General features: G+C 37.2%; 2 protein-coding genes across 7 annotated transcripts in view; one reads left to right on the forward strand and one right to left on the reverse strand.

Moving 5' to 3' along the window:
- The window catches only part of MCC (MCC regulator of WNT signaling pathway), a 195,864-nt gene that overhangs the window by 153,722 nt on the left and 15,173 nt on the right, over positions 1-26,969 (forward strand). For both annotated transcript variants that reach the window (XM_083351476.1, XM_083351477.1), the window contains 6 exons: positions 8,720-8,866; positions 13,154-13,243; positions 14,260-14,408; positions 15,401-15,541; positions 19,860-19,960; positions 21,740-21,923. In XM_083351476.1, coding sequence (XP_083207602.1) covers positions 8,720-8,866; positions 13,154-13,243; positions 14,260-14,408; positions 15,401-15,541; positions 19,860-19,960; positions 21,740-21,923 — 812 coding nt within the window. The remainder of the gene's footprint in view (positions 1-8,719; positions 8,867-13,153; positions 13,244-14,259; positions 14,409-15,400; positions 15,542-19,859; positions 19,961-21,739; positions 21,924-26,969) is intronic.
- DCP2 (decapping mRNA 2) overlaps positions 1-26,969 on the reverse strand; it is a 79,124-nt gene that overhangs the window by 7,644 nt on the left and 44,511 nt on the right. For 3 of the 5 annotated variants that reach the window (XR_014491059.1, XR_014491060.1, XR_014491061.1), the window contains 2 exons: positions 12,787-13,216; positions 9,073-9,376 (listed from right to left, as the gene is read on the reverse strand). The exons of 1 other annotated variant lie outside the window; for it this stretch is intronic. The gene's annotated coding sequence lies outside the window, so the exon portion shown is untranslated. Of the gene's footprint in view, positions 1-9,072; positions 9,437-12,786; positions 13,217-26,969 lie in introns of those variants that run through there. One more of the 5 variants, XR_014491062.1, reaches the window with a different exon arrangement.

The raw sequence follows: 26,969 nt of genomic DNA on the forward strand, positions 1-26,969 counted from the left end.
TTCTTTTTTTGTCCTGAGCTGCAACAGCTGGTCTTAATAAGATAAATTGTCTTCCTTCTATTTACCAATGAAATTCAGTTGTTTTTTAACCATGAGTTTAGAGTAGCCATCAGAAAGCAATAGAAGAATTGACCAGATTGAAATGAAAAAGAAATTAACCTTAATTTTGAACTATGACATGTTTTTAAATAAAATGATTTAATTTTAAATAATTCAGGCTCTGCTTTATATTTGAATCATAGGGGTCAAATAGAAGAAGGAGCTTTGCAATTATTTCTCTGATGCTATACATATGTCTTGGTACATGTCTATGTATAAAAACACGTGCATTCCCATACACAACTTTTGGTATAAATGTTTAGTGGGCTGCGGAGAAATGCCATTAGCTGGTGAAAGGACTATGGGAAAACCTGCACCAGGATAGTCTTCTATCACGCTAGTCCTAGTGCAGGGGTAGGCAACCTTGGCTCTTCTATGACTCATGGACTTCAACTCCCAGAATTCTGGGAGTTGAAGTCCACGAGTCATAAAAGAGCCAAGATTGCCTACCCCTGTCCTAGTGTGATGGCACTTCCTTGAAGCCTATCAAACAAATGGTCAATGGGATGCTGAGAAGTATTTCAGTAATTGGGGGAAGTATTGGTAGGATCATAGGAAAGAGAAATTACAGCGAGAGGTATTTATAACAGGTCCTAAAGGAGCCTACCAAGATATGAATGTAGTCCATGAGCTAAAAGATTCTGTCCCTGGTCTGTCTAATCAAGTTATCCTACTTTCTATAGTGACTACCCATAAACAACTTTTCTTCAATACTCAATAACATGAATAGGAAAGTTATATTTATACTCCATGAATGCATTTAAATCCACTTCAAACCCAGGTCCTTATCACATTTTATGGGAATAAAATCTATAAAATAACATTTTGATCCCCGTGCTTTTGTTCAGAATAGATCCTGCACTGCAATTATTGATCTCCACCCCTGAAAGAAATAGTCTCACTTGGTGTAAAATCAAAAGTAATATGGTTCTTTCTTTTTTCTTTTTTCTTTGCTATTGTTAACCTGTAAACTTTGGCCCATAACACAAAAATTGAAACATAGGTTTCTGATCACTTAATGCAGAATTTTTATTCTTCATTTTCTCATTGCATATTGAAAATTAGGAAAACTTTGTACTCTAAACTAATGCTAATTTGCTTAACAGTAAGTTTATTTCTCCCTGGAGGAATCTGTCTGTAACAAATGTCCATGTCAGGCACATGATGTAATGGTGTGCACCAGGGAGCTTATTTGCATTTGTAATACAGACTATAGCTGCCACACAAATTAATGTTTTCTCTGACCTATTAAATATTTTATATATGAAACTCTAACCAAATGGGACTTTATATTACTTCCCTAGGGGATGCGAAAGAAACCCTTACTTTAAATTTAGTTTTTCTTCTGTACACATTAAATTGGGTACATAAAAGAAGTCAAAGCTTAAGAAATCAATAGGGCTGTTTATTACTTTAGTCCAATATCTGTAATCAGACAAAGTGCTCTCAGTTGGGTTTTGGAGGCTTGTTAGAGGATTAATTAATTTAGATATTTAATGTATTCAGTTAACAGTTTGTTCTACTTTTGAGTATAATAACTAAGACATGTACCTCTTCAAGGTCATTAGTAAATGAAGTAATTACTTACTTTTTAAGTGTGCACATAATGTGGCTTTACTTCTTTGCAGAGTAGCCATATAAAAAAAGAGCAGTCAGGTTATTAGATTTGTTTGCTATCTATAAAAGCATTTGTACTGAAATATGCATATTGCTTAATAATTCTGTTCACAAATTGACTTATATTAATACATTAATATGTAATATTGTATTATATATTGATACAGTACAATACTATGCAAAATGTTTGCAAATTCATATATATTAATGGTATATTTTTAAAAATGTGTACATCTTAGTTAAATAAAAAATCAGGCTGATATTGTATACCTATGTGGTTCCTATTTATCTATAACTCATGGAAATATGTGAGCAATTTCTAAACAGATCTGCCTTTACTTTGATCTGCAGTACTGCATGTATATTTATAAATACACAATATCTTCAGTTTAAAATAAACTTGGATAAATAAACATGTTGAACATCTGTTTTAGATCAAAGGTACAAATCATTCATATCTATGTTACTAGTAAACATATTAGAGATAAAATCATTTATTTTATTTTTTTTAAAATATGAAAGCCCTGAAAACTAGAAAAGTAAACAATCAAGAAAGTAAACCTAATATGCTATCTCCTTTCTGATCTGGGAAACTAGAAACAATGTTAAGCAATTCGCTAATGTGTTACATATCTCCAGTGCTTTTTTTCTAAAAAAAAAAAAAAAGGTGCCGGAACTCAGAGGTGCTCTCACTGGGAGCGATGCCGGTGTCTTGCTATGGCGTCACCGCCCATCCTTTGCACCCCCGCCCTGCGGCTCGGAGCCACATGCCATGGGGATTCCCCTCCCCACAGCCGCCATAGGGATTCCCCTCCCCGCAGTTGCCACGCCACGGCCTGTGCTGAGCCTGGAGCTGCTCCGAACCTCGACCCAGAGCTGTGTTCCTCGTGGCAGTGGTCTCTGGCGCCAAACAGCTGATGGCCTCCGGCACCGGCACTTGTTCACTTACTGCCCCGTTGCTTCCAAATGCAGTAAGTGAGCGAGCGAGCAAGTGGTGTTTGGAAGCATTTGGAAGCGATGGGGCAGTAAGTGAGTGAGTGAATGAGCAAATGGTGTTTGGAAGCGTCGGGGCAGTAAGTGAGTGTGTGAATGAGCAAATGGCATTTGGAAGCGACGGGGCAGCAAGTGAGTAAGTGAATGAGCAAATGGCGTTTGGAAGCAATGGGGCAGTGAGAGAGCGAGCAAGAGGCCTTTGAAAGAGACGCAGTGAGTGGGAGAGAGACTGAACGAGGTGACTTTGAAAGAGATGGAGGAGTGAGTGAGAGCGATTGGAGGCTTTTGTGAGCAAAGTGTGAGTGAGTGATGGGGCTTTTGCAAGCGAAGGGTGAGAGAAAAAGGGAAAAGTGAGGGGGAGAAGGGAAAAAGAAAAGGCACTGACTTCTGACTTCCTCTGTTACAGGAGTAGAAGGAAGCATTAATATTGAACCTCAAATTTTTGCTTTTCTATAATATTATAAACTAGCCATTTCTATAACAGTAAATGAATCTAACCAATGAAACCCAAAATACCCCCCCCCCTTTTCTTTAGTCATCAAGTTTTTGACACCTTGTTAAGCACTGGTGGTGCTTGAATATTGTCATGTCCTAAAAGTGGTACAATTTCTGAAAAGGTTGAGAAGCCCTGATGTAAATGCAGCCTAAATTGTTTATTGCCATCCTATTTGCAAATAATATCTTACTTACCTAGTTGAGATGGTGTAGTTGGGCAGCAGGGAGGGGTGCAAAGTTCCTGCCTTCACTGCAGACAACTTGCCTGTGCAATGTTTGCCAGCCAGGTCTTTTGGCGCACTCAACAGCAAATCCTATTGGCTTTCAAAAGCCAATAGGCCAGGCATAGGCAACCTTGGCTCTTTTATGACTCGTGAACTTCAACTCCCGGAAGATGTTACATAACATAACATCAACTGGAAGATGTTAAACTGTACTTCTGTTTCTTTTCTTCCCAAAAATTGTTTTAATGAGTCCTCTCTAAGCTCTGCTAATCAGCTTGTCCTGGATTGTTTTGCCGCAAAACAGAACGGTTTGCAAGTTGTAGTTGAGACAGCTCATCTCATTTTAGATATATCACATATAATTGAAGATTGTAATTAGTTGTGTGTGCACGTTCAGCAAGTGTGATGTATTTGTGCTGGCATTTGTAGGCCTCTTTCCAACCACATCCAGAAAAATTTGTAACAAACATTGGAATTCTCAAGACCATGTTTGGTATTTCCCAGCAATCTGTTACTGGAAGGAAAAAGCAATCCCTGCTGCGTTACTGATCCCAGAGAAGCATTTGCATGTACCATATTTTCCAGCGTATAAGATGACTTTTTAACCCATGAAAATCATCTCAAAAGTTGGGGGGTCGTCTTATATGCCCAGTCGTCTTATACGCCGGAAAATCAGCGAGCCCGGGAAGGCACGCCCTCCCCTCTCACTGTGGAGGAAGCAGGGCAGGCTCCCGCCCGACGCTCTTCCCTCTTGAGGCAGCATCGCTCCCCGGCTCCTAAGGAGTCCTCGGGGATGCTGCCTCAAGAGGGAAGAGCGTCGGGCGGGAGCCGGCAGGGCAGTCCTGCACATGCGCATCCGGAGTGCGCGCGTGCGCAGGACTGCCTTGCCGGCTCCCGCCAGACGCCAGCCTGCCCTGCTTCCTCCACAGTGAGAGGGGAGGGCGTGCCTTCCCGGGCTCGCTGATTTTCCGGCGTATAAGATGAAAAATCTTGAAAATCATCTCAAAAGTTGGGGGGTCGTCTTATACGCCCAGTCGTCTTATACGCCGGAAAATATGGTATGCAGGTATCCTTAGGATGCCATAGTTATGGATGAGAAATATTGGTTGCAAAGTTGGCATTTCTGGATGTAATACAGATATTTTGGACGTATTTTTGTTTCTTTGCATGTTTGATATTTTTAAAAGGCATATGCTACTGACTATGCTTATGCACATATGTAACATCTTTTTGCTAGGATACATGACCACTGCTTGTCCAGAATGTGAAAAGTGAAAGATTGTGACTAAACAAAATTTTAATATACAGATAATACCACCAGAAATTATTTTAGCTTTTTTTAATAAATGTTATTGATTTTAAGCTCACCATGGAAAACATCATATATTGTTATGTATATACTAGGTTAATTAAAGACTGAAGTGCAACATAACTAGATTCTAAATAATCTATTTTTCAAAACACACAACAGTCCAAACAGTAAAAGTAAAGTCCAAATTAAGAATATTTCATTCTTAAGAATTGTTTAATTTAAAGTGGTTTAGTTGTAATAGATGGTTATAGATTCAAAATAGTTTTCAAGAGTGTACAAAAGATACTATTTTTTTCTAGCATCAGCTAAATTAGACATATTACATTGAGAAAAATGTTTCTCATTTTTTCCTGTTACCTTTATTGATTTCATTGCAGAGATGTTAACATAGGAAATAGATTATTTTGTTATCTAATTTTACCTTCCAAAAGACAGAAGCAGATGAAAAATGTGAGGTTCTTTCCTGTTGGCTTTTTTGAATTAGCTGTTTTAGATTCTGAAAGTTTAGTTCCTAAAGAAGTAACCTTGTAAATAATTTTAATGTCCTCCTCTAATGCAGGGTAGGCAACCTTGGCTCTTTTATGACTCAAGGACTTCAACTCCCAGAATTCCTGAGCCAGCATGGCTCAGCTTGGAAACCTCTTCCTTTCCCCTCAGTGTGGCTGGCTCAGGATTTCTGGGAGTTGAAGTCCATGAGTCATAAAAAAGAGCCAAGATTGCCTACTCTTGCAATAGGCTTTCGAAAGCCAATAGAGGGAGCTTTTTTTTTTGCAAAAAAAAAAAGGTGCCGGAACACCGTTCTGAGCGTTCTATGAGAAAAAAAGCCCTGCATATCTCTATGTTGCTTGACCATGATTCTAAAGTATCAGCAATTGATTAACAAGTTAAACCACAACTTGTTCTTCAATACATATGAAATTATATTATATTCTATGCTAGCATATGATTATTTACCATATATCTTATACCCTTAAATGATGTCAAGTTACAGGAGGTTGTATACCCCCTTTTCTTAATTATTAACATTTAATGATAAGAGTATTCAGTTATTATTTTGAGTCGGGGAGATATATAATATTGATTATGGAGCCTTAGGGTAGAAAAATATGAGATATTGATGTATGCCAGCAAACAAATATTTCTCAAAGGTTTCCAGGATTCAAACAATTTATTTCCTGAAAATCAGTTCAGGCCAAACCTCAATAGTATTGGATAAATAATAAAAATATCCAGTTAGTTAACAATGAAATTATCACAATTGTCCCCTTTCCCAACTGACATTTTATGTATTTTCAGTGTTTGGGGAATTTAAATGTCATATCCATGTTTGTTTTCATAACATTAAATTTTAAAGTTGTTTGTCACCGGTTTCATTGGTAGAATTGAAACAAAGATAAACCATTTCTGCTTTAAAATATTACTTTCTTTCAGATAGTTTTGCATTGTTCATCAGGTTTCTTTCAGTAATTCAGGTAATGAAGTTTTAGTGAAACTACTTTTCTATTGTGTTTAAAATGGTTAGTACTCTTCTTTTTGTTCTTTTCAGTGAAATGCAGTTAACAAAGCTTCCATGACATCTATCTATTCAATTTTAACTTTCTTTTTCTGGCAATACTGCCAAGCATAATACCAAAATAAAGCCCCCATTTATGTTTTTTCCCTAAAAATGCCTCTGGCATTCTGGGAAATAAAACTAAAAAATTATGTTTAGATTTGGCAATTTTTCTATGTACAATCTCCCAATTAATTTGGTCATTTTTAAAGAAAATCTTCAAAAATTATGGTTTTACTAAGGCTATTTTCCTAAATATCTTTAATTATAAGCAAAGTGATCTCTCTTCTGCAATTACCTTTTTTTCTTATCAAATTTTTGTAAGGTTTGAAATACAATTATTCACAATGTCCTCCCTCATTTCTGTTAAGTTGACATTAATAACTCACATTCGTTTTTGAAGTTTTTTACTCAACACACATTTTTGAAGCCTTATTTCAGAGTGATACTGCAGATGGAAGATTGCCAGGTTCTGTTCTTCATATTAAGTATCTGCCTCAGGTTTGAAGATCAGAAGTTTTACATTACACTCTGTAACTATTTTGATATGCTTCAGAACTTGCAGAAGCAAAGCATCTCTCTGCCTTTTAATAAAGCAGGTTTTTTTTCCAAATTTCTGAATGAGCCTGAAAAAAGACGTGGCCGCTTTAACAAATAGCAGAGTGGTGTTGTGTATATTTTTTCTAAAATGTTTCTTCCAAATCAAATGAGGCCATTTCTGACTGGGCTGCCTAAGACTTAAGAGAAATCCACAAAGCTCAAATGGAGAACTATGGAATGCCCTTCTTTGGAGATGCTCCTAACTTTTTACTCCTTTCACATTTAGGAAAAGCATCAAGACCATCTTCATCCATGTCCTTTGAGGTAGACCATAGATTTTGTTTTCCTTTTACTCTGAGCTACCTTGTCTGCTCAGTAGTTAAAACATATTTGGAATAGTCAGTACTATTTCAATTCTACCCGAATTAAAGGAGTAGAGGGTCATAAAAAGGGAATCAGTACAATATATACTGCTGGAAAAAATAAAGGGAACACTTAAACAACATAATGTACTGTATTTAATAGTAGGATGTCTTATCTTGTGTTCCCTTTATTTTTTGAGCAGTATATATCCTAAGATAAGAATCCTCTCAAGCTGATTTTTTAAAACCTGATAAGGAGTCCTTTGTCTTGACAACAGATTAACTAAACATACTTGGATGATCTTTCTCAACTTCATAATTTAATAACCCAGGAAAAACCATGATGCAAACTTGTCTTTCCCAACCCTTTATTAATCTTCCCTTTTCCCATCTTGAGTGCTGGATTCCTGTCTTCTTTATTCAGAAATCAAAAATAGTATCTTAACAGGAATTTTTATGCAAACTTAGTTAACACAATGATTTAAATTTATCTTATGTGAAAGGAACAAGAAAAGAGCAAAACAGACTAATGACTTATTTCCAAATTCATAAAGACAATGAGAAAGCTCCTAAAGAATACCAATTATTTTGGATATTAATCTATCCTAGTAACTGCAATATATCTCCTAACAGTGAATTATATACAGTATTAAACTATTTAATCTTGCTGCTTAAGCTTTGTTAGTTTAGGTCTAGATCTGACTTTTCCAGAACAAACAAACTTTTGAAGAATTGCTTTTTGGAGAATCATCTGTATCTATAGTTTGTTTCTAATTCATGTTCATCTTAAAATTCCCTTAACCCTTTGGCATATTTTTGGCCACTGTGTTGCCACTGGCTGACTGCAGTTCAATTTTTCTCATCACTGAATTTTCACCATTCCCAATTAACTAGTGAAGTGAATTATTTATCTTTTGCCAGGGAAAAATTGCCCATTTTATTTTATTTGTTATTTCCTAAAGAAAAACTAAAGCAATACATAATATTGAGATTTCTTATATACCTTTCTTTATATTTGGAGAAGAAAATCAGTAAAACATGTTGCATTGTCATTTAAAATAAATTTATCCTTCCAGTTATTTCATTGGTTCTTTGGAATTTGGATTCTGGGCAGACACAATGTTTTGATCAATTTGGAACTCTATGTGTCCCTGTGGTTTTTTTCAATTATGCTATATATTTTCAAATATTTGATTCTGTATAAAAGTTCTGTAACACAGTTATCCATGCCATACATCTTTTATGTTTCTTGCCAGAAATTTATTGATTGCATCTTCAGTATATGCTTTCTCTACAGACAGAAAATGTTTTGAAACTATGATGATGTTAGGTAGAATGACACAAAAATAAGTATCCTTTTGTGCTATCAAGAGTCCAGGGAAAGTTTTTGAGTCAAAAATATTGAAGGTTTGTTATCAGTTATCCCAACTTGAAGCAGAATTGAGTATCTCTAACTCTTACATTACCAAAACAAGTTAAAGAGAATAAAGAAATAATATTGGCTTATATAATTATATTTTTGTAGGTCAGAGAACTACAGACCCGATTACAGAGTGTTCAGGCAACAGGCCCATCAAGTCCAGGTCGCCTCACTTCTGCAAACCGTCCCATTAATCCTAGCACTGGAGAACTAAGCACCAGCAGCAGTAGTAATGACATTCCCATTGCTAAGGTGAGTCCTAGGACATTACTGCTTATGTTTGCTGCTCTGTTGTGCTACTATTCTACAGTGATCCTGAACCAGCAGGAGAGATATTTTTCTAAAAAAAATGTCAGCCTTGTTTGGTCATAACACATGTATTCTAGTTTATATATGCATTTTAAGATTGAGTTTCTGAACATAGTACCCGAGTGAAATGAGGAGAATCTTAGAAGAGTTATGTGGGCCCCATAAAATATTGGGTTTTTTAATAAAATTTTATTGATTTTTTTAATACAATTCAAAAGTAGTTATTCCATAAATGTGTTGTCGTAGTTATCATTCATTAATACAAATTGAATTCCTAATGCCTTATTCTTTTCTCCAGCCATTGATAAAATAAGTCCAAAATTTGAAAATATTCTGTTTCTTCTTTTTTCTTTCAACCTCAAAGTAAGTCTGTCCATTTCCGCACAATCTAGAATTCTTTCTCTAGTAGTATTTCTTCATTTTTCCAATATCGTGCGAATATTATTCTTGCCACTGTTATCACATGTAAAATCAAGTATATACTTTGTTTGTCAAGCTTTTCTGGCATTATACCTACTAAGAAAAGTTCAGGTTTAAAATCTACACGTTTTCCCAACATCTTTTCTAGCCAAGTATGTATTTTTGTCCAATATTTCTTTGCTTTAAGAGATGTCCACCATACATGGTAATAGGTATCTGACTTGTGATTACATTTCCAACATCTATCTGACATATTATTAAACATTTTTGCTAGTCTTACTAGTGGCAAGTGCCATCTGTAAAACATTTTATATAAGTTTTCTTTGTAAGAGGTTGACCTTGTCAATTTATAATTTCTTTCCCACAAGTTTTGCCATTTCTCTAAGTCTATATTGTATCCAAAATTCTTTGCCCATGTTATCATTGTTTCTTTTATTTGTTCATTTTCCATTTTCAAATTCAATAAAAAGTTATACATTTTCTTAATTAGTTTCTCATCAGAGGTTAATAATATCTGATCAAACAAGTTCTACTCTTTATGAAATCCGTACAATTTAACATCTTTATCATATCTCACTTGTATTTGTAAATATGCCCTGATTTCCCATCTCTTGTTTATATTTTAAATTCCCTTCAGGGTTTAGAATATCTTTATATATCCACATTTTCTCAAGACTGACTAAATTTGGATGTACATATACTTCCATTGTTGAAAGCCATCCTGGAATTTTCAAGTATATTTTACATTTTATTTTTTTTCCCATGTTAGTAATAATGCATTTCTAATATAATGGTTTTGAAAATGTTTATGAATTTTATTTTTCCCATACCATAGGAAGGCACGCCAACCGAGTTGTAGGTCATGTCCCTCCAAATACAACAACCTTTTATTTCTAAGATCCATTCTTTTACCCGTGTTAGTACTGATGCTTGATAATATAAACCCATTCTGGAAGGCCAAAACCTCTTGTAATATTTTCAATTTAATTCTAGCTTTCTTCCCTTGCCAAATAAATTTTAAAATTAGAGAATTTAAGTCTTAAACGAATTTTTTCTCCAGTTTTATAGGTGTTGTTTGAAATAAAAACAATATTTTTGGTAATATGTTCATTTTCACCGTAGCAATTTTTCCTAAGATCAACAGTTGCAAGTTTTTCCATTTTTCCAAATCAAGTTTTATTTGATTCAGTAATTTATATAGTTATTTTCTTTTATCAATGAACACCTTGCTGTCAGGTATATTCCCAGTATTTAACCTTTTTGACTATTTGTAATTCTATTTTTCTGACATTTTTTTTGTTATCTGTAAGATTTTTAACTATCACTTTAGTTTTTTCTCTGTTTATCTTCAGTCCTGCTATCTCTCCAAACTGTTCTATCTTTTCCAGTAATTTAGGATTCCTCTAGGATGAATACCAAGTCATCTGCAAGTCATTGCATTAAATTCTCCTACTATGCAAATGTTTTGATATTCCATTTATGCTATTTTTCTATGAAGACTTTGATTAAATTCTTCTTGCTTATTTGGTGCATATATCGCTACCAAAAGTACCTGTTTTTGATGTAAAAAATATTTCTACCATCACAATTCTTCCTTCTTCATCTGAATAAATCATTTTAGAATCTATTGTCTATTTAACGTATATAGCTACTTCTCTTTTTTGTTATTGTGCTGATGCATTAATAAAGTGTCCCAATTTTTGGGTATTCCAAAAGTTTATAGTATTGGGGTTTTTTATATGTGTCTCTTGCAGACAAATTATATCAATATTTAATTTCTGCAATTTTTTAAAGATTCTGTTCCTTTTTGATAGGGAATTTAGTCCATTTATATTCACTGAAAAAATTCTGTTTTCCTTCTCCATTTTATTTACTTATATTTATGTCTTGTCGATCTCGTCCTCTGCTCTCTTGCCATTCCCTCTTGATCTGGCTTATCTTTCTCTTCTTCTGTTTGTGTAATTGTTTCCTCTGTTGTTTGTTCTGTCTGTTTCTGGCCTTTTCTGTCCTCTTGCTTTTGTACTCTTTCATCCAGGAATGCTCTGTTTCTTTCTTCAAAATCTTCTGCCTTCCAAACTGAATCCAATTGATATCTTGTATTGTTCCAGTTGATTAAGATCCCTTCTGGCATTAACCATCTAAAGTTTACACCTTTTTGCAATTAACTTTGTAGTCAAAAAGTGATATTGTTTTCAGGTGCCCCTTATTCTCTTAGGAATCTGCTTCAATACCACAATTTCTTGTTTCCGTTACAAATCTTACATGAACGTCTCTAGGCAATTTGTGTATTCCGTCAATTTCCATTTGTATCTCCCCTCTATCTGTTTTTAGATTCTCCACCAGTAGATTGATAATCACTTCTACTATATCTTCTTCCTTCAGGTATATTCTGGAATCTTAAATAGTGTACAGCGTTCTCTACAAGGCTGCAACTTCTTCTAAGCTTTGATTTGCTTGTTCTAGCCTTTCATTTTCTTCCATTAATGCCTCCATTTTTTAATCCGTTTCTTCTGATTTATCTTCTATTTTCTGAATTCTTTATTTTTGGCAATCATTTGTTGATGGGCATCAAATTGTGTCTTTATATCAATCATTTGCTCATTTAACTTATCTAAGTTGTTTTTTGTCTCTTCATGAATTTTCTGCATTGTTTCTTGAATTAGCTGTAATGTGGCTTACATTTTTTGAAAACTATTTGTTTTTTCTTGTTGTAACATTGTTTCAATAGATCCCTGATTTGCTGTACTAGATGTTCCAGAAGAGGGTGCAGAAGAGGATTTTTTGTGATTTTAGTGAGATTTGGTGCACTCATTTTTCAAGTGAACAGGTTTAGTAAATCCACGAAGAGAAAAGGAAAAAGAAAAAAAAAGCAAACTGCCTTAGGCTATAGTCCAACTGTGAAACAAGCCAACTGCTTTAGGCTAATCCAAATGTTCCAATTAGTATAAAAATGTAAAAAGCCCTCTATTTCCAAATAGTTTCTATTATGGTTATGTCCAGGGTCAAAAGATATGATTGTAGAAGGTCTTTTCTAGCATAGAGTCACATAAATTTATTTTTGTTTACAGCAGCTGTTCATTCAACATCAGCAATTTCTCCAATTCTTTTGGTGTTATTTTAGTATCTCCGCTCACCACTAGTCCTTATTTACTGCATTGTCTATATCCAGGTTTAAAAAAGTTCTTTTTAAAATGTTTTCACACAGAAAATAAATAAATAAATTCCATGTCGTAAAGATTAGCCAAATTTTCTTTAAATCAGTTCCAGTTTCATTTTGATATATTCTTTTATATTCCTTCATTTCATTCCCCTATTTAAAATTTTTCACCGCTTTTGACTCCCTTCTTCCCAAGTCTTCCTGGGGTCTTTGTTTTGGAAATTTATCCATTCAGGGGATTTTTATTTCTAAGTCCACAGAGAAGAGAAATAAGAAACAATCTCACCTGGATCTCAGCACGTTGTTGACAATCAGCTGTTTGGCAGCATGCTGTAGCATGCCGCATTTTTTTTGCTTTTTTCCTGATTGTCTGTGACTTGGGCTGCCTGTGCATTTACAGGCAGCCTTTCTTCTGTCCATTTGAAGAGGTTCCTCAGTTCATTTGGGCCAACCGTTGTTGGCTCCAAGCTTCCATGGCTTCCCTTCCTCTTCATTGCCTCTCCAAGGCAACTTTCCGACCCCTTGGGGTCTCCAGACGGAGTGAAATCGGGCTAGGAAACCAGAGCCCTGATTTCTTTTGCCTGTCTCGTCATGACAACAAGCCAGAAGTCATTGTTGTGATTTGTTCCCCATTCTATCTTGATTGTTTCTAGATTGCGGAGAGAGTGAAGCTTTCAAAAACGAGGTCAGAATCCTCAGCATCTGATCGTCCTGTCCTGGGATCAGAAATCAGTAGCATAGGAGTAAGTATAATATCCACACAAAATGCATACTTAGCTACTTTAGTTGACAGTCATGATCAAGATTGTTTGAAGTCACAGAAATAAAAGCAGTTCTCATCTTAAATTAAGTTATTCATGTTTTGGGTATTTCTCCTCCAAAGTATGAAAATCCTTCAAGATAAAGATAGCCATTCTAGGAATGTGTATAAAACAGACACAGTCATGCATTTGGATTCTGCAGTAAACATCTACAGTCAGGGTTGCATTTCCTGCAGCTGTTTTTAGAGAAGGCAAGCATTCTAATGAAGCAGCTTTAAAATACATACTCAAGGGTTATGTTTTTATGTAGCTCTGTTAAAAGTTATATGAGGAATATTAGAGAAAATTCAGACGATATGAACTAAGTTTGGAATACTGATTATTCCTCTCCCCATCAACATTTCCTTTTCTTATTATGTTGATAGAATATTTTGAAAATACTTCTTAACAATGTTCAGTTTCCTTAGACTCAGTTGAATAGAGTTGACCAAATTAGTATACAATCTTCATATAATGGTCTTATCATTTCTTAAGAGGTGATAGAATTATTAGGAATGCACTTAATTACATAACTAGAGGAGCATGAGAAATGGCTATTTCTTCTGAGGTTATTTTTTTCATGTACTTTGTACTTTATGTTTCTTATTCTTTTTTTATTTTTCTACTTGGCCATTCATTATAGAAGTTGCAGGCTAATCCAGCCATGATGTGAACATCTAAAGCAGATTCACACTGAAGTTTTATTAACTTCTTTTGTTCGTCGCTTTTAGCTTGAAGGCAAAAATGAAAAATATAATTTCTAGGAAAACTCTATTATGCTTATATTTGTTCCCCACTTCTTTGTATTCCAGCACATGTAAATCTGAGCTGAGCAGTGGCTAAGTCCCCAGAACATAAAATTATTTTAATGACTATTCCTGTTATTTATACAACAAGGGACAAAACAATATCCAAATAATAGATCCATTCTTAACAATTTTCTCAAAAACTGCCTACAGGTATCCAGTAGTGTGGCAGAACACCTGGCACATTCTCTTCAAGACTGTTCCAATATACAAGAGATTTTCCAAACACTCTACTCACATGGATCTGCTATCTCTGAAAGCAAAATTAGAGAATTTGAAGTAGAAACAGAACGGTTGAACAGGTAAGATGACATTTTTATGTGCAGAGCCACTTTGCAACAGAGTAGATTCCCCTTTTTAATTTTAATCCAAAGTTGGCACTGAAATGATTTACATGAGAACGGGCCTTCTCCATTTTGAGACAAAGTTATGGGGGAAAAAAATCTGAGTTTTATCTGGCATTTACATCTTTTGTTTTCAAAATTAAGAAATTATAATTTATAGTTTATCATTTTTACTGCACATTTTCACTTATTGTTTGTCACTGTTAGGAACTTTTAAAAGAGAAGCTCATAAATATATTAAATAATTGGGCCATGAATTTTATCTGCATAGGAAAATATATTGTGAAATAAAATTGACCCTGTAGAACAACTAGATATGCAAACTCATTATCAGTGCACAAATGTTAGTAGATTTTATATTTATCAAAAAATCTTTACATAAGTGTAGAGAGGGAAAGAGCAAGAGTAATCTCTTTCAGTTAATTGATTTATTAACTTCTTCATTTTGACTTTTATGAATTATGCTTATGTCAGCTGAATGGCAATATGGAAGTTTATGATAATTAAAAGAGGACAATCCTAATTATTATCTTTCTTTCAACAAGATAATGAAGTCATTAGTATTATGTCATAAAGGAATCTGTTAGTCTTTCCATATTGTTCTGTAAGTCATAACAATAGCTGATGTTATCTCCAAAGAAATGTGGTATGAAATCTTTAAGTGTGATTTGGGTAGATCAGAGTGAGAGAAATAAATCAGCAGGAATTGCCAAATCAGACCACCATGTGAGAGGATTACACTCCCCAGCCTCATACAAATTCATAAAAGAACACACCAGTGGCTGATACTTTATCCAGTTAAGGCCCTTGATAGGTCCAAGGAAAGCATAGATGGTTTACATCAGTTTTCCTCAACTTAAGGATTGTCTGTAGAAGCTGTAGAACTCCTAAGACAGCGTAGGGTGGCAGCAACCTCTACATGAAAACTAAGAGGATTTTCTTTTCCACAGTCGCATCGAGCACTTAAAATCCCAGAATGATTTATTGACAATAACTCTGGAAGAGTGTAAGAGCAATGCTGAAAGGATGAGCATGTTGGTTGGAAAATATGAATCCAATGCCACAGCCCTCAGGTTGGCATTGCAATACAGGTATAACAATGGAGAATATATGAGAAAAAAATAAATGAACTGATACATGTTCTTACATTGTTTGATTTACAGATAGTACTTGACTTACCATCAAAATTTCCATTGCTAAGCAAGGCAGTTGTTGTGAGTTTCGCCCCATTTTATGAGCTTTTTGCCACAGTGTTAAGCGAATAATTGCATTTGTTAAATGAATCATGGGATTGTTAAGCGAATCTGACTTTGCTTGTTAGAAGCTGGCTGGGAATGTTACAAGTGATGATCACGTGACACATCTGTCATAAGTACATGCTACTTGCCAAGCACCTGAATTTTGATCATGTGACTAAGGGGATGCTGCAATGGTTGTAAGTCGAGGACTACTTGTACTATAAAAAGTTTAAGGACTGCACCAAAGCATTGTGTTTTCTCTTTATTTTACTTAATTTCTTGCCTGCTGGCATTCCTGTTTCTACTTAGCAAGTGAATTTACAGAAATAACCGTACGTAGGCCGTTTTCCATTTCAAGGCCACAGGCTCCATTTTCTAGTCCAATCCCTGTCCCGGGGCAGGAATTCTCAGACCATTCCAGACAAATTGCTACCAGCCTTGGTTTGAAAACTGTCAGTTTCAACTCCATAGGGCAAGTTGTTCCACTGTTTAATAGCTCTCACAGTTGGGAAATCACTTTATTTCAAATTTGTATCTTTGCTTTTATGGGATTGTCAGTTCATATGACAATATGGGTATTATGGGTGCTGCACCAGCCACGGGCTCAGGGCAGGGGTGGTGGGGTGGCAGTGGTTATTCGGGAGACTTTGTGTCCCCGGGAGGCCACCATTGTCCAGATGGCCGGGAGTGAATCCCTCCTCTTGAGATGTGGTTCTCGGGTTCAGTTGGGTTTGTTGCTTACATACCTGGCGCCCAGCTGTGTGGCAACAGCCCTGCCTGAGCTGCTCGACACCCTCTCAGGGTTGGCGGTGGAGTTCCCCAGGCTTATAGTCCTGGGTGACTTCAACCTGCCGTCACTGGGAGGGTCGTTGGAGTTAGCTCGGGAGTTCATGGCTTCCATGACAGCCATGGGCCTGACCCAGGTTATTGAGGGCCCGACTCATGTGGGGGATCATACTCTCGACCTGGTATTCCTGTCTGGACAGTGGTTGGATGATCTGGGAGGGGGCTCCCCGTCCATCACCCCTCTGTCATGGTCAGATCACCACCTCCTGAGGCTGGTTTTCCGTCATGCCACCCCCCGCCGCTGGGCGGCAGAACCGACCAGGTGGTTCCGCCCCAGGCACCTAATGGACCCGGATCGATTCCAGAGGGCGCTTGGGCCTATACCTATCACCCTTACCCACAGCCCAGTCGATGCTCTGGTGGAGGCCTGGGAAATGGCTGCCACCAGGGCACTTGACTGTGTTGTACCCATGCGACCTCAGACCCGGCGCAGATCCCGTTGGGCCCCATGGTTCTCTGTGGAGCTCCGGGAGATGAAGCGTCGGAGACGAGGTCTAGAGAGCGGTTGGAGATCCAGCCGATCCGAATCCGACCGATTGCAGTTAAGAACCTTTATAAGGTCTTATCTTGCGGCGATAAGGACGGCGAAGTCTAACTACTTTGCCGCCATTATCGCGTCTGCAGATAATCGCCCAGCCGCCCTGTTTAGGGTGACTCGCTCCCTCCTTAACCAGGAGGTGAGGGAGGATCCCTTACAGGGACGAGCCGAGGAGTTTAGTCATCATCTGGCGGACAAAATCGCTCGGATCCGGACCGGCCTGGACTCTGGGCAGAGTCTGATGTGGAGGAATCAGGCGGTCTTGAGCACGTTATCTGGACTGAGTTCGACCCTGTTTCCCCTGATGATGTGGACAGGATCATGGGGAGACTGAGCACCACCACCTGTTTGTTGGATCCGTGCCCCTCCTGGCTAGCTTATGCGGCTCGGGAGGGAACACGAGGCTGGTTCCATGCAGTAATAACTGCTTCTTTGAAGGAGGGTGTCTTCCCTGCCGCCTTGAAGGAGGCGGTGGTGAGACCCCTTCTCAAGAAGCCTGCTTTGGACCCGGCTGCTTTAGACAACTACCGTCCAGTCTCCAACCTTCGCTTTCTGGCGAAGGTTGTTGAGAGTGTGGTGGCGCATCAGCTCCCTCTGTTCCTGGAGGAAACTGATTATCTGGACCCGTACCAATCGGGTTTCAGGCCCGGACACAGCACGGAGACGGCATTGGTCGCGCTGGTGAATGATCTCTGGAGGGCAAGGGACAGGGGTTGCTCCTCTGTCCTGGTCCTATTAGATCTCTCAGCGGGTTTCGATACCATCGACCATGGTATCCTGCTGCGGCGTCTCAGGGGGTTGGAAGTGGGAGGCACCGTTTTATGGTGGTTCTCCTACCTCCAGGGCCGCTCGCAGTCGGTGTTGACGGGAGGGCAGAGATCCGCCCCGAGGCCTCTCATTTGTGGAGTCCCTCAGGGGTCGGTTCTCTCGCCTCTCCTGTTCAACATCTATATGAAGCCGCTGGGCGAGATCATTCGTGGCTTCGGGGTGGGGTATCACCAGTACGCTGATGATACCCAACTTTTTCTTTCCACCCCGAACCAACCCAGCGATGCCCTCTCCGTGATGTCCCGGTGCCTGGACGCGGTTCAGGTCTGGATGGGGAGAAACAGGCTTCGTCTCAACCCCGCCAAGACTGAGTGGCTGTGCATATCGGCATCTCGGGTTAACCAAGTTATTCCACCTCTAACGATGGGGGGTGAGGTGTTACCCCCCGTTGATAGGGCTCGCAACTTGGGCGTCCTCCTGGACTCACGGCTCAATTTTGAAGATCACATAGGAGCCGTGACCAGGGGGGCTTTTGCACAGGTTCGCCTGGTGCGCCAGTTGCGTCCCTATCTGGACCGAGACGCCCTACGCACAGTTACTCATGCGCTTGTGACCTCCCGTTTGGACTACTGTAACGCTCTCTACATGGGGCTGCCCTTGAAGACCACTCGGAGGCTTCAACTGGTGCAGAATGCAGCCGCACGAGTTGTAATGGGGGTCTCCCGATACTCCCATGTAACACCTCTACTCCGCGAGCTGCATTGGCTTCCGGTTGCCCTCCGGGTAAAATTCAAGGTGCTGGTTATCACCTATAAAGCCGTACATGGCCTGGGTCCGGGGTATTTGAGGGAACACCTGCTGCCGGCATCAAATGCCCTTCGCCCAGTGCGCTCCCACAGGGAGGGTCTGCTCAGGGTCCCGCCGGTAAGAGATTGCCGGCGGGTGACACCCAGGGATAGGGCCTTCTCAGTGGGGGCGCCTGCCCTCTGGAACCAGCTGCCGGTGGAGCTGAGCACTGCTCCCGACCTCCGATCATTCCGCCGGGGCCTGAAGACCTGGCTCTTTGAGCTCTCGGGCCCAGGCTGAGGAGACATTCATTTTAATTGGGGTTTTAATTAGTACAGGGTCGATTTAATTTTTTTAAATTGGGTTTTAACTTTTGTATGGTTGATTTTAATTCCCTGTAAACCGCCCTGAGTCCTCAGGGAAAGGGCGGTATATAAATGCAATAAATAATAATAATAATAATAATAATTAAAGGAAAGTGATGTATATTTGTATTTAGCATTTATTTGGTTCATTTTTATACTCCAACTTATTTCATTTTAAAACTCCAACTTATTTCCACATTAAGGCTTAACAAAGTATCTAAATCTTATTTTTAAGAACAATTTAGCGAAACACATAATCAAAACACATTATCAAACTGCTAATAAACAAACAATCCATGTTTGTTATAATTCATGATAAAAATCCAAAATATTTTTGGTACTAAAAACGTCTTCAGGGAAGTTCTTTATCAGCTATTCAGGCTATTCCTTATTCAAGCCAAAGCAAGACCTAACAGAAGAAATGCTTCAAGGAAAGAGTTGCTGCTCTTCTAATGCTTATTCATCCAATTCAATTGTCCCATATTTTGCTCTGGGATGCCTGGTATGTTGTAGGACATGTGGAGAGAAAAAGCACCTGGCTTGGTTTCATCTAAACTACTTGGTTCTATTCTAAAAAGTAGGTTTCTGGAACTGGTGTGGTGATGTGTTCTAGAAAAAAAAATTGGAAAGTTGTTCTATAATTTCATAATACCTAGAGTTAAAGGCTTCTATTCTACAATCAAAATTTTACTGTGAATTTTATTCATGCAGTTCTCATGTTATCTATATTAATTATTCAAGCTTATTTAGGAACATAGAGACCACCAATGATCACCATACTTGCTAGTTTCCCACTCACCAGAGTGGGGGTTTAAATAGATTAATTTCCTCCACCAAATACACTGATACAGTCTTTTTCTCTCCTCAGTGAACAGTGCATTGAAGCCTACGAGCTGTTGCTAGCATTGGCTGAAAGTGAACAGTCTCTCATTCTTGGACAATTCAGAGCTGCAGGTGTTGGGTCTGTTGGTAAGTGTTCACTTTCCCTCTAATAATCCAGTTTGCACTTTACTGGCTATCCATCACCCTTACAGAGAACATTACAATAATGAATTGTCTCATGACTACCGACTGGTATGTGCTTGTTAGGACAACCTAGTACAGTTAAAACAAATGATTCAACTGCAAGCTAAATAAAGAATGCGAGAAAAAGTGCTTTGAACAATAGCTCATCTTGTTATAGGATTATTAAATGGAAATCCATAAACAGTCACATCAACAATGATTGAGAACGTTAAATATTTTATACGTGTGATTAGTAATTTAAAAATGCTACTTTTCATCCAGTTTGTTTCCCAAAATTAGGCATCTGCTGGAGTATTTCAGAGCATGGAAACAACATGTTTAAAGATTTAAATTCACTATATCGGCATCTCAACAGTCAACATGTTATATAGAAGTTTTTAAGGATCAAATGATCATATGATTTCATTCTTAGAAGGCAAATGAATTTCAGTCCTTTGTTTTAGCATATTGGAATTAATTATTCACAGTCGCTATGGAGAGTTCCAGTATGAGTCTTTTCTTCTAAATTGAAAACAAATTTATTTAAGAAAAAAAATTATTTATTTTAAAATCTATTTAGAACAATAGCTTTAAGAAGCCAAAGTTAATTGTATTCTTATTTTATATAAAATGCAAAATACTTCTGACAAAAGCTATTCAAAAGAAAGAAATATAGCTTTTGTAATTTAAGTAATTAAAAATATAAAACTATAACATGTCCAAATAAAAAATATTATGCCTGACACCTAGAAAATCAGGACTGAACAATAGTAACCTGCTTCTAATCAAGGAGAAAACCAATCTAGAACTAAGGAGAAATTTCCTGACATTTAGAACAATTAATCAGTTGAAGTCCACAAGTCTTAAAAGTTGTGAAGTTTGGAGACCCCTGATCTAGAGCCATGTGGGACTATAAAGCAGGGGATTAGGGCTCTCCACACTACCAAAAGCACTTATTAGAATTTATTGTCATTATGGGGTCTGTAAAAGCTGTTTCAAAACCTTTCATCTTTCTTTCCTGTAAGCCCTTCTTAGTGGATTTGGAAGAAAGCTTCAGATTGTTGTCTTGCTGAAACATGCAAACATTCAACTTCAGGTTTTTCATATTCATCTTTGTACCATTTAATGCAAAGATTATATAAAATGTACATTTCACATGAAATAAAAAGTGTCTGTCATTATTTCACCAATAAAAATCCATGGATATTATTTTATTTTAAATTGTACAGAGACATCCTTTTAAAACATAGTATAAACTTTTTAATGCAAAGAATAAAAATGATTAATCGAAACAGTTCTCACTAGCAGAATACAAAGTAATAATGATTGGAAGCTGTGAAACTATTTGTATGAATAGATATTGTTCTATTTCAGGTAGTACAAAAAAGTTAGGAGAGTCTGGGTAGAGGTATGGATCCTTTATGACTATGATTCGGTTCTTATAGAATCCCATTCAATTCACTATGCAGCCTAACTTTTTCTTCAGATCTCATTGTTCCTACAAAGATGTCATGTGAAGAGCAAGAACAGATGAAAGACTCACTCTGTGTAGACTCTGTGTGGAGAGTTTATAGTTTTACCACTGCCTATTTCACCTCTTTCCAAGTCCAATTATTTTTGAAGTCCATTAAGTGCTAATGTCCTCATGGGAACATAGATATTTGCTTAAAAGCCCATCAACTCACATTAATACTTCTGAACTGCTCCAGTATTATGTTGTTCTGATGATTTGCTTGTCAACAGGGGATCAAACAGGAGATGAAAGCATCACCCAGATGCTTAAAAGAGCCCATGACTGTAGGAAGACAGCTGAGAATGCAGCCAAAGCCCTGTTGATGAAATTGGATGGAAGCTGTGGGGGAGCCTATGCAGTTACTGGCTGTAGTGTACAGCCCTGGGAGAGTCTTTCTTCCAACAGTCATACCAGGTAATTATGGCTCATTGGCACGGTTAATCTCCAGTCGTTTGGTTTTTTTTTTAAGGTTTTAGAGGTTATTTGGGGGTTGTTGTTTTTTTGCATTAGCTAGCCAGCCATCCTTCAACAACCTGTTCAATAATATTGGTGTTCTTAATAAATTATTACAGGGTGATCTCAATCTGTTACTGGATTCTGTTCTGATTTGTGGACATTTATTGTATTTGAAATCTAATCTGTTTCATAAACAATATTATTTATTTTGGTAATTTCTCTGCTACTTTATTTCTCCATTTCTTCTCACTGAAACTTAAAATATATATTACTGGTTCAGTGGTATTATATGAAGTCTTCACAGATCTACAGTGAGTAAGAATCTGATTTCTCCAAGTTGCCTGTTAACTACATAAATGAAGTCATTTGATGTAATTCCATTTGATGTTAAAAATGTAATGCAATATATGGGGTCAATTTGACATTTAGAACTGAATGCATATAACTTATTTGCTAATCCTCTGCACCTGAAGAACACTTTATTGCAATGTGGATTGGTGAGCTTGGGTATGTAAGAGGATTTAATCATCATATTTAGCTATTACATCTATGCACCTTCCTTGGTTATGCTTTGGCAACAACTGTAGGTTCCTCTGGATGATCACTTCCTAAAACACAGTACAATTATAGGGGTTGAATTGTGCAACCACAGAACTGTGTAAAAGATTGAAGCTCATAGATTCTGTGTAATACACAGTGTCCGATGATACTCCAAATGTTTGGTATAATTCTTTTGTAAACACTGAAAGAAATGGGGGAGCCTTTCTCCTTGGAAAAGACTTTCCATGTCAATGTGAATAATTTCTTCTGCTGTTTGAGACCCCTTAAAATGGGGTTTGTAATTGAAGTGTTGACCTGGGCTTAACTTCAGCATCAAAAATGAGCTGCTGAATGTCAGATTGCCTAGCACATTACTGGGAACAAATGCTCAGGCAACCACTAGGGACAAGGAGGTTAAAGGCGATAAAAGGGAGCATTTGCAATAAAATGGGAAAAAGCAGCACACAGGCTGCTGTTACTAGGCAGTGAATAAAATTAATAGCTAGAATTTCAATTTGCAGCCTCCCAGTCAGACTGCTTATTCCTTTGTGAAAAGAGAAATACATCTCTGGTGGATGAAGAAGTAATAATCGTTTTAAAGACAAAAGCTCAGCCTCAAAGCATGTTTCTAAGATGCACAATTGATTGAACCTGGAGGAAAAATAAAACACTAGAGGGAAGGGGTGAAGTTGTTACTTGATATTTAAACACACGTATCAAGACATTAAAGTCTATTTGTAGCATAAACTTTCAGGGACTAGAGGTTACTTTGCCAGATAAATATGGATTCTAATCTATATTGCTGATTCATATTCTATTTAATCTTTTAAAATATTTCTTCCTGGAGATTATTACAATCATCCCTTGGAAATTGCTAGATATATAATATTAGAATACTAATTACAACCTAATCCTTCTGCTGAAAAAGAATTAATTTATCTCATTTCATAAAGAGGAACCCAGTCTTCTTCATTCCAGGCCCCCCACGCTTCAGGTTTGAGATATATTTTATATTTATTAGAAGAGTTGTTTTTTAATACTTCTGTGCCACTCATGTAATTCAAGTTGATTCAGCGTCTTGAGGGGGACAAGCATTCTTTCTCAGTCAAACAGTTATACAAGTTTGTTGTGTAAATAAAGTGAAGAGAAATCCCCATTTAAAACACCTTGAACTGCTGCAGAAAAGATGGAATAAATAACTAGAAAGTGAATGTGTACGTTGTTTATTAGTACCATTGAAACATTAGATGGCATTTAGGTGATGTAGAAAAAGCTAAAAGAGCCATCAGCAAAATGATTCCTGAAACTTTGTGCAACTGGAAACTCATTTTGATACAGTATTAACACTGTATATTGGTGTACTCAAATAGTTAAGATATCCTAAAATATACCCTGGTAAATACATGACCTTTCACAAAAATTATAATGATTTTCTTTTAACCCATACTTACCCACAATGATCTGCGCTCTCATGAAGTTTAAGGACATAATGATATTGCTTCCAAACTTCATATGTACTACTCTCTCCTATTTGGTCAACATTAGACTAGAAATACATCAAAGCTTATTAATTTAAGGAACATAATTAATAAATTCATATCCCAAAGCATATCTTTGTGCTAGAATGTGAAAAAAGTCATACTGTACGTCCAAAATACTGTTTTGCTTCACTGTGTTTTTTTGCAACTATAGCCAGTGATTTTTTACATTTGTTACACAAATATGGATCTGTTCAACCTCCTGTTACACTTGTTTTTAAATTTAGAGTTGTCTCCATTACATTTCTCCTATAAAAGCATGATGCTGTCTTAACAAACATGGAAATAAACATACAGTATAATTGGTTAATAGACTAATCCAAATTTAAAATGTGGGTTTGAATCCATTAAAGCCAAAAATCACTGTAGTTATTAGAGAACGTGTTAGCAGTTATATTGCCTGTCTTAAAAAAAAAACATCGCATTATAAGCCTTGATCTGTAGTCTGTTCTTGAAAGAAACTAACATAGAAGCACCTTGATATAGTTAACCCCATAAGAGGGTGGTCACATTCTTCTGGTATAAAATACATTTAGTAATATTACAGTATTTTCTATAGCTTTTGGATAAAGAATGCAGGGAATAAATAGGAAGACACGACAAGGGCTTTTGTTAGGCACTGTTTTCTGCTGCAGAGAAGCTGAAATTAATATCTCAACATGAGTGAAAAAAGTTCTCCATCCCCCAGTTCTGCTCCTGGGATTAAAACTCAACTACGGGATTGTTAAACTCATGCATTTAAACACAGATATGACAATATAAAACCAGAATTTGGAACTTTATGAGAGAAGTATCCAGACTGCATTTGTAGTAGGCGTGCATGCATGGTCTAGGACCAAAAATAGTTTGATTGATCAAATTAATGCCCCATCCATCTCACTGTATAAGTGATTCTGAGTGGCTTACAAGTTAAAAGACCATTAAAATCCTTATAGAAATATGAAAGTTTTAAGAATTTGCTCAAATGTTTAATCCAAAATGTTTAATTTTTACACAGGCATATATTCCTGGGCATTTAGACTATATTTTTGTCTATTGTCATTTGTGATATGTAGACACATAACACAATAGGTTTACAGTAGTTCATTTAACTAAAATGTAAAAGTTTGCATGATACAAGGCTTATGTGGAGGTATCTTCTGAGCCATTATAACTTTTATCAGATTTTCTATTATAAAAAAACTTATTGCCTGTAGTGAATTCAGTTAGCAATTAGCTACTAAGAAACTTGCTTTATTTCTTTATGCTGTTCCTCAATATGATATCCAAAGGATTAGTTTTGAGCCTAAACAATCTATTAAATTTTCAGAAAGTTTTATGGAATGTGATATTAATTGAGCATGGGGCTTCTCTGATTCTTTTGATCTCCCTCCTCTCTCTCTCTCTCTCTTAGTGAATTAAAAGTTTCAGAGACTTTTGAGGAAAATCAGAGTCCTTGTTCAAGCCTATATATTTGTAAAGAGAAAGTACAGTTGTAGGCAAAAGTGTGGATAATGTAAAGCTAAAGGTTCCCCGCACATGTGTGCTAGTCGTTTCCAACTCTAGGGGCCGGTGCTCATCTCCGTTTCAAAGCCAAAGAGCCAGCGCTTGTCCGAGGACATCTCTGTGGTCATGTGGCCGGCATGACTAGATGCCAAAGGCGCACGGAACGCTGTTACCTTCCCACTGTAGTGGTCCCTATTTTTCTACTTGCGTTTTTATGTGCTTTCGAACTGCTAGGTTGGCAGAAGCTGGGACGAGTAACAGGCGCTCACTCTGTTACACGGCACTCGGGATTTGACCCGCCAAACTGCCGACCTTCTGATCGACAAGCTCAGCGTCCTAACCCACTGAGCCACTGTGTCCCTTAAAAGTGTGGATACTCCTGATCAAATGATACATTTCAATTACTTCCTGAGCCAGTTGTTATTCAGTGGGGGTTCAAACACTCTACTGAGAATTGAATACACATACCTTTGCATTTGTTTGACATTATTTCGATTTAAAGATGATAAAAATTATTGACAGAAAGGTCTGAATTTCTGCGTGCCATATTCATTGTTTTCTTACTTTGAATCTGTAGCATATAAACAGTGAATTTACAGAAAGTTGATGTTAACTTTGTACTGTGGTTGTGTCAGCTTGTATTCGCCTCGAGACTGATTGAAATATATAGGAATCCAAGATTTTGCATAAAACTGCATATTTATACCCAAAGGTGCTTTTCAAAAGGCACTGAAAAAACACTGAAGAAGCTTGAAGAAGCTTCTTGGATGAGAAGTGAAACGTCTTCAAGGAAAAACAAAGAAAATCCAGTTGCATTTTGAGAAGCACCTTTGGGACAACCATGATTTGGATTGCTGAGAATATCCATAGATATGCATATTTACACCTTTCTCAGTTATCAGTGAAGGCAAAGGGAATTTAAGAGAAAATAATAAAGTGACTTGTTAGCTACTGCTCCACAGCATACTTGTTGCTAGAAGAGTTAGAGGTTCGCTGGTGATTTTTTTTAAAATCCCATTTATATCCCGCCTTTCTCCGAAGACTCAGGGCGGCTTACAATCTAAAGCACAAATCAATGTGCTTAGCAATGTGGAGCATATAAGGGCTACTACATGAAAACAACAGGTCAGACAGATCTGTGTACTTTGCCAATACTTTTCTGTAACTTCTAGGATAAGCTTGCTTGGAAATCTCTAGAAGACTGTCAAGCTGTTTCTTTGATAACTTATTTAAATTATAAAGACAGTTGAGTTTAATAGAATGAAAAACGAGGCTTAAAATATAAAGCCATGATAAGTATGGCTATGGAAACTGTTCATGTGCTATGTCTTTCTTCCTTCTCTTTGTCTAAAGTGGATGGAAAAATATTGCAGCCCAGTGCAGAAAATGATTTATTCCCTTGCTGATAACTGAGATCATCCAGCATTCCAGACAGGCAGAG

The sequence above is a fragment of the Vipera ursinii genome, assembly GCF_947247035.1.
Source record: "Vipera ursinii genome assembly, chromosome: 2".
Taxonomy (NCBI): Eukaryota; Metazoa; Chordata; class Lepidosauria; order Squamata; family Viperidae; genus Vipera; species Vipera ursinii.